This window comes from Zonotrichia leucophrys, chromosome 4 (genome assembly GCF_028769735.1).
Source record: "Zonotrichia leucophrys gambelii isolate GWCS_2022_RI chromosome 4, RI_Zleu_2.0, whole genome shotgun sequence".
Taxonomy (NCBI): Eukaryota; Metazoa; Chordata; class Aves; order Passeriformes; family Passerellidae; genus Zonotrichia; species Zonotrichia leucophrys.
This window is the reverse complement of record NC_088173.1, coordinates 71,106,711-71,124,323: the sequence shown is the minus strand read 5'-3', so window position 1 is coordinate 71,124,323 and position 17,613 is coordinate 71,106,711. Positions and strand designations below refer to the sequence as shown.

The 17,613-nt window shown below is 49.6% G+C and overlaps 1 protein-coding gene across 4 annotated transcripts in view; it reads right to left on the bottom strand.

The window, feature by feature from the left end:
- EXOC6B (exocyst complex component 6B) overlaps positions 1–17,613 on the bottom strand; it is a 299,395-nt gene that overhangs the window by 223,582 nt on the left and 58,200 nt on the right. For all 4 annotated transcript variants that reach the window (XM_064712101.1, XM_064712102.1, XM_064712103.1 and 1 more), the window contains exons 3-6: positions 15,774–15,821; positions 14,492–14,582; positions 14,330–14,375; positions 9,960–10,164 (exon numbers count right to left, since the gene is read on the bottom strand). In XM_064712101.1, the coding sequence (XP_064568171.1) occupies positions 9,960–10,164; positions 14,330–14,375; positions 14,492–14,582; positions 15,774–15,821 (390 nt within the window). The remainder of the gene's footprint in view (positions 1–9,959; positions 10,165–14,329; positions 14,376–14,491; positions 14,583–15,773; positions 15,822–17,613) is intronic.

Sequence of the window (17,613 nt, the reverse complement as noted above, 5' to 3'; positions counted from 1 at the left end):
TGGGGAAGCAGCACAAATGGGATTTTACCTGCTCAGGGAAGCAGCACAACTCCCTGAGCCTCTGCATTCAGGGAGGGTTTGAAGCACCTGCACCTGCAGGCACCTCCTGCTCCTCCCTCTCTACACACAGGAGCAGTTTCTGCCCCAAACCTTCCCCCTCACCCATCCCAGCATCAGACACAGCCAACACCCATCCCACAGCTTTTCCTCTTCCTTTTCCCAAGATCTGGCTTTAGTTTTTCCCTACAAATTCTTCTTAAATTCTTTCCAAATCTGCCTGAGGCATGGGAAGGCTCCGTGCCCTCTGCTCCTGCTGCAGCACACCTGGAATGCCAGGGAAAATCCCTCCAGTCCAGCAGGATCACCTCCAACAGGCTGTTCCCACCATCCCTATCCTTTTCGGAATGTTTTTTTCCTAATTCCTGAGTTTTGTAAGATCTGAGATGCCCAGAGGATGTTTCTGTGGAGGGTGTTTGGAACAGCAGGAATGGGAACACAGCAGGAACCACATTTCCCTCCCAAACCTGCAAAGGAAATGGGGCAATCCCCATCCCTGGGGGATTCAACATTCCTGTGGATGTGGCACTTGGGGACATGGGGCAGTGCTGGGCCCAGATCTCACAGGATTTTCCAACCTAAACAATCCCACAATCCTAAAGGCACAGGTGAGCTTGGCCCAGGTCAACACCCAGCACCAAAATGCTGAAATTTTTAATGAAAACCCCAAATCCCACCTTCCCTGAAAATACAGCACCAGGGAATGTCCCTGGTGCTGCTGGAGCTTCTTCCACCCTAATGGGAAAGGATCCCAGCCTTCCCGAGGAACAGCAGGTGGAGACCCCAAACCGAAGCCACCAGGGTGTCCCAGCCATCTCCTCCCTGTCCCACTCCCAAAAACCAGGAAAAGGGAACAAAGCGGTTCCTCCTGGCCTGGAGGAACTGAAGGACATTTTGCCTGAAATGAAAGCTGTTCTAAATTTGCCATAGATGGGAATTGGAAGAATATGTGGAGAGGTTTAAACGACCTGAGCCTGACAGGAGAACTTGGAGGTTTTGCAAAAAGCCTTGGAGGGAAGGGAAGCCTTGGGCTGCTGCAGGATCCCCTCAGGGGCTGCTACAGCACCTGGCTGCAATTTGGCCCAGGGCGTCACGGGAAGGGCAGGCAGCTTGGCACCATTCCTGAAAAATGGAGCTACCGTTCCCTGAAAAATGAATGAGTATTCCCTGAAAATGGAGCCACCATTCCCTGAAAAATTAATGAGTAATCCCTGAAAAATAAACTACCATTCCCTGAAAAAGGCATCACTATTCCCTGAAAATGGAGCCACCACTCCCTAAAAGATGAACTACCTTTCCCTGAAAATGGAGCCACTATTCCCTGAAAACCAAACCAAACCACCATTCCCTGACAATGGAACCACCATTCCCTGACAATGGAGGCCCCATTCCATGAGAACTGAGCCAGCATGCCCTGAAAACTGAACCACCATTCCCTGACAATTGAATTATCATTACCTGACAACTGAGCTACCATTCCCTGAAAACCAAACCAGCATTCCCTGAGAACTCAGCCATCATTCCCTGAAAACCAAACCAGCATTCCCTGAACATTAAATCACCATTCCCTGAGAACAGAACCACCATACCCTGAGAACAGAACCACCATTCCTTGACAATGGAACCACCATCACCTGAAAACCAAACCACTGTTTCCTGAAAACTGAATCACTGCTCCCAGAAAAGCAAAGCATCATTCCCTGAGAACTGACTCACCATTCCCCAAAAACAGAACCACCATTCCCTGAGAACCAAGCCACCAACCCCACTGAAAATGGAGCCACCATTCCCTAAAAACTGAGCCACCATTTTCTGGTATGGAAAACATGGAAAACAGCATTGGAAAACACGTGGAAAACAGAACTGCCATTCCCTGAAAACTGAGTCGTGATTCCCTGAAAACCAAATCACTGTTCCCTGAAAAGCAAACCACCACTCCCTGAGAACTGAACCACCATTCCCCAAAAACAGAACCAGTATTCCCTGAAAACTGAGTCGCCATTCCCTGAAACCAGAACCAGCATTCTCTGAGAACTCAGCCACCCTTTTTTGACAACCAAACCACCATTCCCTGAAAATAGAGCCACCATTCCTGACAACCAAACCTGCCATTCCCTGAAAACAGAACCAGCATTCCCTGAAAATTTAGCCACCATTCCCTGAGAACCAAACCACCATTACCTGAGAATTGAACCACCATTCCCCAAGAACTGAACCACCATTCCCCAAAAACAGAACCACCATTCCCTGAAAATGGAGCCTCCATTGCCTGAAAAGAGAACCACCATTCCCTGACATTGGAACCACTGCACCTCAGCTGGAAGAAGCCCAGCCCTCAGCATGGACCCATTTCCATCTCATTCCAGCCCCAGGGTGAATTCCCTGGGGATCAGAGCCCTTCCCTTCCTGGGGTCACTCCCAGCCCAGGAAGGGAAGGGCTGGATGAGGCTCCCTGGGAATTCCATGGCAGTGACATTCCCAAAAGGGGATTTTGGTCCAGCTGGCACCCTGCGCACGAGGTTTCAGGTCCCTCATTTGCAGGAAGGATCAGGTTTTGCTCCCCTGGACCAAAATCTGGGGTCAGGGGCAGTTTGGGGTCAGTGTGGCACTCGGAGTTCGGGTGCCCAGCTGTGACCTTGGCACAGCATTGGGATTTTGCCACATCCACCAAATGTTTGGCAGCTCCAGGTGAGGACCAGGAGACTTTGAGCACCCTGACACAGCCCTTGGAATGGGAATGGGATGGGATTTAAGGTCCATTCCCACCCAAACCATTCCATCTCCACGTCTGTGGGACACCAGGAATGCTCCCACAACCTCCTGAGATTCCTCCCCATGTCCAGAGTCCCAGAGCAGGAGCAGTGCCCAGCTGGAGAGCAGAGACATCAAACCCCTCCCCATCACCAAAACCACCCCTGGAATTTTTAAGAGTAGAAATCTGGGAAACCCCAGTCCATTTAAAAGGTTTATGAGAAGCCGTATTTTTATTGTTTTTATTGAATTTATCACCCTGGGCAGCAGCATCCTGGTGGGAACCATTCCCAGAGATTTTTGAGGTGATTCCATCACCTCTCCTGGCAGGGCCGTGCTGCCCAGAGCCCTGAACTCCTCCACACCGAACCAGGCACAAACTGAGTTTATTGTGGGGTCACTCTGAGCTGCCTCAGCCTCACGGGATCCTGGTGCTCCTGGAGCAACTTCCCAGTCTGGAAATAAAAACCAGGAGAAGCAAGAGCAGGAAAAATCACAGTGCCCAACCCAGAAATCACAGTCCAGGCTGAATGAAAGGAGGTTCAGGGCTCCTCTTTCCCAGCTGAAATCCCAAAAACACAACAGTCATTCCTGATGGCTCTAAGGAAGGAGCAAGGAGTGCTCCTGCCTCCACTGGCACTTTGCCTAATTATTAATGATTAATTATTAATCCTGTCTCAGGGGCTGGAAGAGGTCCAAGCCGAGGCTGGATTTGCTCTGAAGGACCCTGGGATGTGGAAGTTGTCCCTGCTCACAGCAGAAGTTTGGAACTGGATGATCTTTAAGGCTCCTCCCAACCCAAACCACTCCATGATTGGAAGATCAAGGATTTATTTCTAACATCTCTGAATTTCAAGACTTTTAAAAGGTCTAAAAGGCAAGCACACAAAAAGCTGGGCCAGCACATGCTTTCCCTGTAGTTAAACTTGGATTTTCTGGTGCCAGGGAATTTTCCAGTCATGCCCAGGGAATGTGGATCCACTGCTGGGATCCCCCAGGCCCCATGGCCCTTCCTCACCCAGATGCTGAAATAAAAAAGGCCATGATTTAGCAGTTTCATTTCTGAGGTCATAAAAGGAATTGAGAGGGATGCCCATTTATTAATAAACTTCCTATGGAGTATAAATTTTCAAGGCAGACTTAAAGGCACAGAATTCCTGTTAAATAAACAGCGAAACCTTCCCAGAACGCCAGGAAACGGGGAATAAAAAGCCCTTTTATGACAATAAGCACATTTGCACTGCAGCTCTGTGATGTGGGAGGGAGCAGAGGGGGAGCACGAGGAAGGGCAGAACCTGCTGAGATCTGCACAAAGCCCTCAGCACCTCCCCAGACGTGTCCTGCACTTCCAGACGCTCCCGCTCGCGTTTCCCATCCACGGCGCCGAGGGATCACATTCAACCTCAAGCTCCTGGCCTGACACTTCCCTCCAGGAGCCACTTCAAAAATCCTGCTCATTTCTCACATCGTTCCCATCTCCTCCTGCTCCTTTTTCCTGCAGCTCTCATCCCATCCCATCCCATCCCATCCCATCCCATCCCACCCCTGGATGTCCCAGAGTGCGACCAGGGGGTGGCACACGGTGACAGAGCCCACAAGATGCCACCTCCTGCCTCTGGGGTTTCTCACACCTCATCTCCAGAGCCCAGAGAGTGAAGAAAACCCAGAAGTCCCAAACATCAAAGGTTGGGCTTGATGATCTTGGAGCCTTTGTGGGCCTGGACGGATCCGGGATGGTGACGGGAGTGGAGGCTCCGGCTCAGGGCAGACACTCGGGGAGGTTTTGTCTCAAAAAGCTTCCAGATCAAACACCAGTGGCAAGGGATGGCTCCCCTGCCCGGAGAGGGCTGCTCAACACTCTTAAAATAACACATTTCGGGGCCAAGGCTTAATGAAAAAAAAATAGCAGGGGCTTCCAGAGCCGGCTGAGGTTTTCATCCGGCGCAAAACAACAAAAATCTCCTCCCCGTTTTCCTCGAGGAGGTTCTGCAGGAGGTTAACCAGAGGATGCTGAGGGCAGAGCCCAGCAGAATTCCCACTGTTCATGCAGCTGTTCCTTGCCAGGAGGAAGGGGATGGCTGTGAACAGCCCCTAAATTCTGGCAGGGTTTAATTCCAACCCAGGCAGTGCCTCCTCTCCATCCGTCATTCCTCCAGTGGGACACGGCATCCCCTGCGCTGTGGGAGCCCCTTCCCAAAATCCTGCAAGCCCAGCCCGTGGCTGCCCATGTCCCTTCCCATCTCTCCAGCCCCAAGGATGCATTTCCTCTCCTAAGACTTTAATATCCCCAGCAGACGAGCAGCAGGAGCCAAGATTAAAAAGGTCTCGTTCCTAAATTCGACTGGAAAATCAAATTCCTGCTTCCCAAACCTGCCCAGGAGCAGAAACTCCCATCCCATTATCCCCAGCCCGCTGTGGAAATCCTCCCAGCCACCAGAGCGACCTTTCCAAGGCTCTCCTGCTGCATGCAAGCCTGGAAAACTCCCAATTTTTAATAACCAGCCTCATTTTGCCTTGTTAAGGCAAACCCCCGGAATGGGAGCAGGAAGTTCCGCTCTGGGGGTGCCTCTGGAAGTCCTGGGGCAGGATAAACCCAGCCCTCATTGAGCAGGAGCTTCCAGAGGCTCTGGCTGAGCCCAGCCTTGGCATGGCCACGGCACAGATCCAAGCCAGGGCTCTGTGACCTCTGGAAAACACGGAATGTCACCCATTCAGGAGCAGTGACACCCAGCACGGGGACATTCCCTGCCTGGAAAAGGCATCAGGACCCAGCTGTGCCCAGAAGGATTCCAGCACTGCTGCCCAGTGTCAGCCAGAGCCCAGAAATGCCAGGGCTTATCAGGATAACTGGGATTAGCAAGATAACTGGGATTATCAAAATAACTAGGGTTATCAGGATAATTTGGGTTATCAGGATAACTTGGAACATGATCCAAAGTACCTTTTTGGAACATTATTCCGGGCCAGCAAAAGGCCACCAGGCCATGTCTGGAGACTGGGAAATGTCCCTGTGTCCCATGGATCAACCTGTCCCAATTCATCCTGGATCAATGGTCCAAACTCCCCCTGGATCCAGCCTGTCCCAATTAATCCTGGATCAGTCTGTCCCAATTAATCCTAGATAACCTGTCCCAACTCCCCATGGATCAGCCTGTCCAAATTCATCCTGGATCAACCTTTCCAATTGCTTCTGGATCAACCTGTCCCAATTCATCCTGTCCCAATTCATCCTGGATCAGCCTGTCCAAATTCATCCTGGATCAACCTATTCCAATTCCTTCTGGATCAAACTGTCCCAATTAATCCTGGATCAACCTGTCCCAATTCATCCTGGATCAATGGTCCAAACTCCCCCTGGATCCAGCCTGTCCCTGTTAATCCTGGATCAGCCTGTCACAACTAATCCTAGATAACCTGTCCCAACTCCCCATGGATCAGCCTGTCCAAATTCATCCTGGATCAACCTGTCCCAATTCATCCTGGATCAACCTGTCCCAATTCCTTCTGGATCAACCTGTCCCAGTTAATCCCGGATCAACCTGTCCCAACTCCCCCCGTCCAAACCCAGATCCTCGCCTACCGAAGCCCAGCTCTGCTGCTGCATCCCAGTGATTCCCACGAATAAACTGCTGCTTTTTCTGCCCTCTGGAAAGGCAGCACTGACACTTCTGGCTGCCCTCAGCACTGATCCATGGCTGCCTTTAGGCTGGGTTGTTTTTGGCCCCTCACTCGCAGCAGCTCCATCCCCAGTGGCCTCCTACACATGCCCGGCACATTCCAGCCTGGAGCGGGACAATAAAGGCCGGCCCGGATATCAGCACGTGTTAATGGGATGTAATTCAGGCCTGGAGCTCAGAGCCCTGTAAAAGAAACCCCACCAAAACCCAAACACACACGCAGGTTCACAGGGCCAAAGTCCAAGTGGAGTTCAAGTGTGTGCAGCTCCTTTCATCCGCTCCAGGCCCCGCCGTTAACAACGAGATCTGGAAGGCGGCGAATTCCCCCGGAATTCAGGTAATAAAACTCAGATTGGGCTGAAACCCAGGAGGGAAGGAGAGCAGGGAGAGCTCCTCGTGTGGGACCCCGGGAATGCCTCCCTGGGTCCATCCCAGGAGGGGCTGGGAGCTCCCCCGATCCCGGGAGCGCGGCCCGGCTGCGAGCGCTGCCGCCAGATCCTCGCGATTATCACAAAATGAAATGTTCAGCCCTTGTCAGCGGCAGCCCCGCGTTTGTGATGTTACAAAAACCCCATTTCCTCTCCCGTTGTAGCCAGGCCTCCTCTGTTCCCGCTGGTGAAATCAAACAATTTTAAAGGAATTTATATGATCCTAATTTAAACCGAATGGACGGAGCTGCCAATCGCGGCTCCATGGGCCTCCCGCCAGCTCCGCTCCTTTCCAGAGCTCTGAGCACATCCAGGGAGGGAAAACACCCATCCATCCATCCATCCATCCATCCATCCATCCATCCATCCATCCATCCATCCATCCTGGGGATACTGGGAGGGACACCCTTGTGGAGACATTTGGAGCAGACACTGGATAAATCAAGCTGCACAGCCCTGCATGCGTGCCTGATAATAGCAGGGACACACTGCCCTTGGATGTAAAGAAGTTTTCCAAGATGTACCCCAAAAAAAAAAGGGATGTAAAGCAGGATGTTCTGAGAAGAGAAGAAATGGGGCAAAATGTTCTGCTGATACTTTTGCCAAGCTCCCTGCCTCTGCCCCTGAATTCCAGAAAAGTTGCAAAACCCTCCTGGAGAGCAACTCCAGAGCCTCTCAGAGCTCTGCTGGGATGAGATGAAATCCAAATATTCAGTGGGAGTGGGAAAGGCAATTCCTGATTTAAGGCACAGCCAGGGAGGTTCAGTTCATCAGCTCATCCTTCACAGACACAACCACTGGAAAAAGTGAGGGAGGCACCAGCCAAGTTTGGGCTGGATTTAAAATCAGTTTAGGATGCAAATTCATGGAATTGCAATGCACAAACTCTTGCTTTTTTATCCCAAAAGTGGGGAATCAACCCAATGTCTCCAGGTCTGCCAGTAGTACCAATTCCCTGGGCAGGGAAGTGGAAAATACGAGTGGAAAATGGAGTTATGGGGAGTTGTGATGCCTCAGGTTTGAGCTTTTATATTTTCAGACTCTGTGCTGCTTTATTGTGTGGGTCTGGGTTCATATTATGGGATGGTGAGCTCTGTGCACAGAACAGGGAGACAAAACAATTCCTGCTCCAGCTGGGCACCAAGGACAAATGACCCAAATCTCAGCCCAGGAGCACAAACCCCGTGGGCTGGAGAGAGAAAAACAAGGATGGGACTGCCTGGGCTAAAGCTGGAATGGGACAATGAACTGCAAGAGGCAAATGGAGCAAAACTGATCAAAGGGAGAGACCCCGGGAGCGCTCGTGCATTTTGGGACCATTTTGGGTCATCTTGGGTTCATTTTGGGACCATTTTGTCCATCTTGGGTTCATTTTGTGACCATTTTGGTCCATCTTGGGTGCAGCCCTGGCTGGGCTCCTGTGCTGCCCAGGGTGGATCCATGGAGGAGATCCTTTTATAAATCCCTGCTTTATTCTGTAACTCTGCCCTGCCTCTGCTCTAGAGCAGCCTGCACAAGGTATCAATTTCACCCCCAACTGCACCTCCCAGAGTGCCACAAAATCATGGAAAACTCTGGGAGAAGCCAAGGACACAATGGATCCTCACTTCTCAACAGCCTAAAACCCAGGATAAACTCCAGAATAAAATCCAGGATAAAACTCCAGGAGCAACCAGGGAAGGAACAATATCCAGCAACAAAATCCCAAACTCATCCCAGAGCCTTGGCTTGGAGAAGCAGAACTTCCACACAACAAATGAACCTCCAACCTCTTCCCAAAAAATTGGGGACTCCCACCAAAAGCCCACAAATCCCACCTGTTTTGTGGTGGTCTTGCAGACCTTGTTTTCCACCAAATCCCACCCGCTCCATGGCAGCCTCACCTTCCTTCATTTCCACAAAATGCCGCCAAATATCCCACCTGTTCCATGGCACTCTGATCCCAATCTCCCCAAATTCCCTCAGATCCCACCTGTTCCATGGCACTCTGATCACAAACACCCCCAAATCCCACCTGTTCCATGGCTGTCTCACCAATCTTGTTTCCCCCCAGATTCCCCCAAATCCCACCTGTTCCATGGCACTCTGATCCCAAATCCCAATTGTTCATGGCACTGTGATCCCAAATCCCCCCAGACGTTCCCAAATCCCACCTGCTTCATAGCAGTCTCACCAATCTTGTTTCCTCCCAAATCCTACCTGTTTCATGGCAGTCTGATCCCAAATCCCACCTGTTTCATGGCAGTCTCACCGATCCTGATTCCCAGCAAACACCCCCAAACATCCCACCTCTTCCATGGCACTCTGATCTCAATTCCCCCCAAATTCCCCCAAATCCCACCTGTTTTATGGCACTCTCGCTGATCCTGATTCCTCGCAAACACCCCCAAATATCCCACCTCTTCCATGGCACTCTGATCCCAATTCCCCCCAAATCCCACCTGTTCCATGGCACTCTGATCTCAATTCCCACCAAATTCCACCAAATCCCACCTGTTCCACGGCAGTCTGATCCCAAATCTCCCAGACGTTCCCAAATCCCACCTGCTTCAAAACAGTCTCACCAATCTTGTTTCTCCCAGATCCCACCTGTTTCATGGCAGTCTCACTGATCCTGATTCCTCGCAAACCCCCAAAAATCCCACCTGTTCCATGGCACTCTGATCTCAATTCCCCCCAAATTCCCCCAAATCCCACCTGTTTCACGGCACTCTGATCTCAATTCCCACCTTTTCATGGCAGTCTCGCTGATCCTGATTCCTCGCAAACACCCCAAATATCCACCTGTTCCATGGCACTCTGATCTCAATTCCCACCAAATTCCCCCAAATCCCACCTGTTTCACGGCACTCTGATCTCAATTCCCACCTGTTCCATGGCAGTCTGATCCCAAATTCCCCCAAATTCCCCCAAATCCCACCTGTTCCATGGCAGTCTGATCTAAATTCCCCCCAAATTCCCCCAAATCCCACCTGTTCCATGGCAGTCTGATCCTAAATTCCCCCAAATCCCACCTGTTTCACGGCAGTCTGATCCCAAATCCCACCTGTTTCATGGCGGTCTCTCCGATCTTGTCCGAGTGCTTGCGGATGCTCTCCAGGAAGTCCTTGAGGTCGGACATGGAGAGCTCCTTGATCTCCTCGCGCAGCCGCGGGATGTTGTCCACCATCACCTTGCAGAAGCGGTAGTGGCTCACCTGGGGCAGGAACGTGTGCTCCAGGTGCTCCAGGGTCTTCAGGGCCGGGTAGTGCCTGGGGGAGCAGGGAAAGGTCAGGAATGTCACCCTGGTTTTTTAGGATTTTCTAAGCCTTCTGATGTTGACATTCTTGTAACAAACCTTCTCGCACACTTTCTGTAAATAACTCAATGTTTTGCATTCCTGTACGGAGGAGGAGAAAGTTGATGGACCGCTGGTTTGTCCAGCGGCATTGGAGAGGTGGCACTGTCACCCTCCAATCCACTGTCACTCTTGGAAAACTATAAATGTTGGAGTCAGAAAATAAAGTTCCCTTTTTTCTTCGCCTTGAGAACAGCGGTGTGCGCTTGTGTTCTTTTGTGTACGACACAGGAACCCTGCTGGAACCCTGCTCTGGTGGACACCAGGGCTCAGGGAATGCTCCTCTGCCTGTCCTGAGATGTCCTCACCCCTAGGAGAACATTGCACTGCTTCAACCTTCCATGGAGAAAGCTTCCAAGATTTTGGGATGAATTGGAATCTATGTGTGTGAAATACAGTAATATAGTTTATCATAGGCTGAAAAACTAAATTTTTGGGTTTTTAGTATGGAGGTGTGTCGCAGACATTTTTTATGAAAAATCCTTTTCTTAGGATTTTTTCTCCTGAGAAGCTGAGAGGCCTCAAGAACAAAACAATGATTATCTGCTGCTGTGGAATGCAACAGGTGCATCTGTGATTGGCTCATGTTGGTTGTTTGTAATTAATGGCCAATCACAGCCCAGCTGGCTCAGACACAGAGCCCAAGACAGAGCCTTTGTTATCATTCTTTCCTAATTAGCTAAGCCTTCTGATGAAACCTTTTCTTCTATTCTTTTAGTATAGTTTTAATGTAATATATATGATAAAATAATAAATCAGCCTTCTGAAACATGGAGTCAGATCCTCATCTCTTCCCCAATCCTGGGACCCCAGGAGGACTTGGGGCATTGTCTGATCTCCTTCTCGTTCTTCATCTCCTTGGGGTCGGTCTCTTCTCCCAAGCAATCACGGAGAAGACAAGAGGACACAGTCTCAAGGTGTACCAGGGGAGGTTCAGGCTGCTCATTAGGAGGAATTTATTCAGAAAAAGGGTGAGGAGATCCTGAAATGGGCTGCCCAGGGAGGTGGGAGATCACCCCTGGAGGTGCTCAAGCAAAGACTGGACATGCCATGGTCCAGCTGGCATGGTAGTCTTTAGTCCTAGGTTGGACTCAATGATCTCTGAGGTCTTTTCCAACCATTTTCTGCTGTGTTGGTCCACAGGGAGATTGGTTACAAAGAGCCACAATGCACATGTTGTGTGAACACACAAATAATTAGTTTTTGGTAGAAAGGTAGAAATAAAATACATTCTAAGAGTTAATTGGACAGAATAGTCTTAAAAAACTATAGTTTAGTGGATAGTTTAGTTTTGTCCAATAGTTAATTGGACAAAATAGTTTAAAAAAAACCTTAAACCTGTGTGTCTTGTAACTTTTTTAGTACTTTTCTCTTTGTACACCAAATCTGGTGTGTAGATGGTGTGCTGAACTGTTGTAAGTGAAAAAAGTAAACAACCTGAAAACCAAAAAACACTCAAAAGTCCCATTCATCACTCAACTCCAGCACAGAACTTTTTCAAGTTCTTCCCCTCAGGGGGAGTTGTCACAGTTTTGGTTCACCCATTTGTGATTTCACCAATTTTGAGATTTCCCAGCCCAATGCACCAAGGAGTGTGGTGGGTTCAGTGCTGGCCAATCCCCAGGGCACTCACTCCTTGCTCTGAGACGGGATTAGAAGAAAGGCAAAACAGGCTCAAAACCTTAAAAAGGCACAAAGGAAAATTTATTATCAGTAATTTTATTATCAGCTTTGCATCACTTCCCTAAATGTCTCCTGTGCAAAACCAAGACACCAGGTTACTGAGAATTTCAGACTTTCTGTGCTAAGAGAATTCAGGAGAGAACCTTGGGAATGCACAGGGAGCCAGGGACTGACCCAGAGGGACAAACACCTGCTGGGGGCTGATATTCCAGGGAATTCTTAGGTCCCATTCCTCCCCAAATCCCCTCATTTTAGTTCTATTATTTAATTTTGGAAGCTTTTTTTGGGAAGAGCTCCCAGAGGAGAGCTGAGCTCTGTCCCAGCTCCATGTCCCCGGAGCTGAGGGGGAAAAGCAGAATTTGGATAAAATCCAGGGCCAGGGGGGCCTTTTTGGGGTGATTTTCCTGTTCCTGACGGGGATTTCTCAGCTCCCAGCAGGATGAACATTCCCAGAGAATCCATGGAGCATCCAGGTCTACAAGGGAGCTGGAGAGGGACTGGGGACAAGGCCTGCAGGGACAGGAGCCAGGGAATGGCTCCCACTGGGAAAGGGGAGATTGGGCTGGGATCTTGGCAAGGAATTCCTGGCTGGGCTGGAATTCCCAGATTTGCTGTGGCTGCCCCTGGATCCCTGGCAGTGCCCAAGGCCAGGTTGGAGCACCCTGGGTGTGGAAGTTGTGCAGTTGGGTGATCTTTGGGGTCTCCTCCAACCCAAACCCTTCCAGGATTTTACAATTCCATTTCTCACTGCTTGGAGACCACACAGAGCCAGGGGTAAATAAAAAGGTCTGATCCCTCCAGAGCATCCAGATCCCTCCAGAAATTTTGGACTTTTCCACCATTTTCCACACAGCCATGGCAAAAAAAAATCTTTTCTGTCCCTTCCTTAAAATCTGGCCAATTCAGAGAAAAATTCCCTCTCTCCATCCTGATCATTCCTCTGGGATCAGCTCCACCTCCAGCTCCTGGCCATGGATTCTCCATATGGGAACAGCTTCAGCTGCTTTAGAAACTTTCCCTATTTCCTTCTGTCTGTGGAGTTTATTCTCCAAAACTGATCCCAAACCCTGATGGCAGGACCTCCCCATGGCTGCACATCCTGAAATGATCCAAGCGAGACCTGGAGCAGATAAAAAAGTGGAATATCTTGTGCTGTGTCTGTTCAACGGAGCCATCAAATCCAGACAAAAAGAAACAGGAAAAAAAAAAACAGCCACGGCTCCCAATATTCCTGAAATGTGGATTTCAGTGTGGGTTTGGTCACAAATGAACCAATCCAAATAATGGAGGAGGGAGAAGGGAAGCAATTCTCAGCTGCAGCCCCTGGAAAGGCTGCCCAGAGGGAGGGCATGGAGCAGCTGGAGGATTCCCTGTGGGAATTCCCAGGGATCAGCTCCAGCTCCCACCCCACATCTGCCACCCCCAGGGCTCCAAAATTGCTTTTTGCTGCTCAAACTAACCAGGATTCCTGCCAAAATCCCAGATTTTCATCCCTCAGCAGATGCAGGGTAGGGAAACTCCTGGATTTACAGCCCAGCATTCCCGAGGCACCAAGTCTTGAAGAATTATTTCTACAGAAGTTTTCTCCCCAATTCCCACCATCCTGATGTTTCCAGCTCTTTGCCTTCCTCCCACATTCCCTAGGATCTCTCAGATTGGATTAAGATTTGTTTTATGGCATTCGTGAAATAAAATTTACTTGGTAAAACATCTTGGTTATATGTACAATATTGAGCTGCCATAAAATCCACGGAGCACCCGCCCTCATTCCCAAAATCCAAACCTGCTGCCATTCCCAATATGGAGCTGCCATAAAAAACAAGAAGCATCCACCTTAATTCCCCAAATCCGAACCTGCTGCCATCCCCATTCTCAGTTGTACCACAGGAGGATGAGCAGGACTGTGAGGAAAAGCAGCCAAAAACCAGGAAATTTAACCTGAACTGCTGAGATTCTCCTTAAATTACCCAGCACCAAACAATTCCTTGGACTCTTCCCCCCACCACATTCCCTGGGATCTCTCAGATTGGATTAATTAATTCCATGGCATTCATGGAATAAAATTTAGTTGGTAAAACACCTTGGTTGTATGCACAATATTGAGGTGCCATAAAAAAACCAAGAAGCAGCCGCCTTAATTCCCAAAATCTGAACCTGTTGCCATCCCCAATATTGAGCTGCCATAAAAACCAAGGAGCATCCACCCTAATTCCCAAAGTCTGATCCCCATTCTCAGCTGTACCACAGGAGGATGAGCAGGACTGTGAGGAAAAGCAGCAAAAAAACAGGAAATTTAACCCAAAAAAGCTGGTTTTGAGCTGCTGGGATTCTCCTTAAATTACCCAGCACCAAAGAATTCCTTGGACTCTTCCCCTGAAAGCCCAGCCCATATTTACCTCTTGGATTTCATCTGCTCCCGCAGCTTGCTGTACATCTCCAGCACTGGGAAGAGAAGGAAAACACAGCTCTGAGACAGGAGCACACAGCTGGGAATCCAAAAAGGAAACAAAAAATTGGGAATTCCACCAAAGAGCTCCAAAAAGGAGGAGGTTCCTCACCGGGGAGACACAGGGTGAGTTTATCCACCGTGGCTGAGATGTTCCTCTGCTGCAGCCGGCACTGCCTCAGCTCCTGCATGGCCAGGATCAGCTGGAAAAAGGGGAAAAGCTCCCTCAGGATCAGCAGCCACCCCTGGGCTCCATCCCAGGAGCAGCAGAGCCCAAACCCTGCTCTGATAAGGGGCGAGCTCGAGATCGGGGCAGCTCCAGCCAGGGAAGTTTCCCTGAATTCCCTGGATTTCAAACAGGGAGCAGCAAACCCAAAGGCATCAAACTGGCGTTGGAGCACATCCTGTGCATTCCAAAATGTTATTTCCCCTTCCCATTTTAGGCATCTCTTCCAAGATTTTTGGTTCTCAAAGGCAGGATGTGGCCGCTTGCTCCCAGGGGATTCTCCTCATCCCAGAGTTAACAGGGATTTCATGAGGCTCCAGGAGAAAATCCTGGGATGGGGAAAAGGGGAAAACAGGGACACAAGGAGGGAATTCTCACATCCCAAAGTGAACAGGGATTTCTCAGGGCTCAGGTTCCACAGAAAATCCTGGGATGTGGAAGAAAGAAAACAGGGATAACAAGGCCAGGCTGGACAGGGAATTTTCCTCATTTCTAGCTAAGAGGGATTTTTCAGGGCTCAAGCTCCAGAGAAAATACTGAAGATGTGGAAAAAGGAAAAACAAGTGCACAAGGCCAGGTTGGACAGGGAATTCTTACATCCCAAAGCTAAAAGGGATTATTCAGGGCTCTGGCTCCAGAAGAAAATCCTGGGGATGTGGAAAAGGGAAAACCAAGGATACAAGGAGGGAATTCTCACATCCCAAAAGTAACAGGGATTTCTCAGGGCTCTGGTTCCAGAGAAAATCCTGGGATGTGGAAAAAGGAAAACAAGAACACAAGGCCAAGTTGGACAGGGAATTCTCACATCCCAAAGCTAACAGGCTGTTAACTTTCAGGGCTGAGGCTCCAGGAGAAAATCCTGGGGATGTGGAAAAGGGAAAACACAGATACAAGGCCAGGCTGGACAGGGAAATTTCCTTATTCCAAGCTAACAGGGATTTCTCAGGGCTGAGGCTCCAGGGAAAATCCTGGGGATGTGTAAAAGAGAAAAGCAAGGAAACAAGGAGGGAATTCTCACATCCCAAGGTTAATAGGGATTTCTTAGTGCTCAGGCTCCAGGAGAAAATCCTGGGACATGGAAAAAGGAAAACCAAGGCCAGGTTGGACAGGGAATTCTCCCTCCCACACCAGTCCAGGCTGCAATCCCAGGACTGGATCCATCACTTACTTCTTTCCCTTCGTTCTGCAGCTTCCGGTTGGTGTCTGTCACTTGGTTCTGTGGGGATATTGGGAAAAGCACAGAGCACACGCCATAAATCACGACAATGTTCTTCCCACCAAAACAAACTGTCCATAAACACCATCCCTCCCTCCTTCCCCATGGCTCCCATCCCATGGAAAAGCTGTTTATGGCTGAGTTAACAGCCACTGTCACTGGGGGACAAATCCAGGGATTTCCCTCTTTGCCACTGGAGAGAAGGGAAAGGCAACAGGAATTCATTCAGGGGCATGGAAGCCTCAAAATGCTGGAATTTTCATGGACCCAGTTTTGGAAAAAGACACAAGGCCAGGTTGGACGGGGAATTCTCCTCATTTCAAGCTAATAGGGATTTCTCAGGGCTCAGGCTCCAGAGGAAATCCTGAGGATTTGGAAAAGGGAAAAACAAGGACACAAATCCAGGGATTTTCCTCTTTGCCACTGGAGAAAAGGGAAAGGCAACAGGAACCATTCAGAGGCATGGAAGCCTCAAAGTGCTGGAATTTTTATGGATCCAGTTTGGAAAACTCCAGTTTTCACCTGAGTAGGGGAGGAATTAATTCCCTTCCCCATCACCCATCAATTCCATTTAGGTTTTAACTCCTTCATATCCCACCAGGAAAGGATTCCTTACCAGGAGCTTTCCCTACAAATAATTATTTATATTTGTGGAATTTCTCATAAAACTTCATTTGGGATCTTCATCTCCCTCTGGATGGATCCTTGCTCCTGCCTGGTGCAAGATATTTTTATATACCTTAGATAAAAAAATCTCCCTATTTTTTCTGGATTATCCCACCAAGCTGGGGCTCAGAGGTGGAAAATTTCCACTTGGCAAAGCTGATGATTCCCTGGAGAGGGAAGAGCCCAGCCCAACCCTTCCCAGCCCCAGAAGGACCCACAGGAGAACAAAGGGGATTTGGGGGCTCATCAGGATAGAAAATCAGGAGTTCTCCCATTATTCAGCCAAGGAGTAGGAAGAGAACTTTGGGAATTCTCCCGAGTTCAGGCTGGGACAGCTGGAAAAACCAACCCAAACTTCCAAGCCAACATTCCCAGCTCCAGATCTCTGCCAATTCCTGAGGGAATTCCAGCAGGGCTGCTCAGAGTTCTGAGATTTCACATCACTCTGAGATTTCCATGCCATAAAACCCCTTTTTTCCCCCAAAATCTCCTTCTGCAGCTCCTAAAGCTAGAAATGTTCATTTCCAAGCTCATTCCTGTAAAAGGTTTTTTCTGATCCAGGTTCTCCTCATAGTGGGAGCTGCTGCTGCATTCCTGCCCCATTTTAGGAACAAATTCCTGCCTGATTTCCTGAGTTCTGGAAGCAGAACCTTTCCCAGAGCTTGGAAAACACCATGAGCTGGGAGACAGAGCCTCAAAGGACTTCCAGGAGTGGGAGATCTCACAAATCCACCCCAGAGCTTTGTTTCCTTTGGAATAATCACGGAAATGAGGAATTTTTAACAAATTTCAGCCCAGAGAAGGAACAGCACATGGGGCTCTCCCTTTCTCCAGCAGGATGGGGATGGAGGAGCAGGAGGAGCTCCAAGGGGGATTGGGAAGACAAACAAAAAAAACATCTTGGAGCAAAAATCCAGCAAGGAACAGCTGAGGGAGCTGGGAAGGGGCTGGAGAATCCCTGAGGGAGCTGGGAAGGGGCTGCAGAATCCCTGAGGGAGCTGGGCAGGGGCTCAGCCTGGAGCAAAGGAGGCTCAGGGGGCCCTTGTGGCTCTGCACAGCTCCTGCCAGGAGGGGAACAGGGACAGGAGCAGAGGGAAGCTCAGGGTGGATTATTGGGAATATTCCT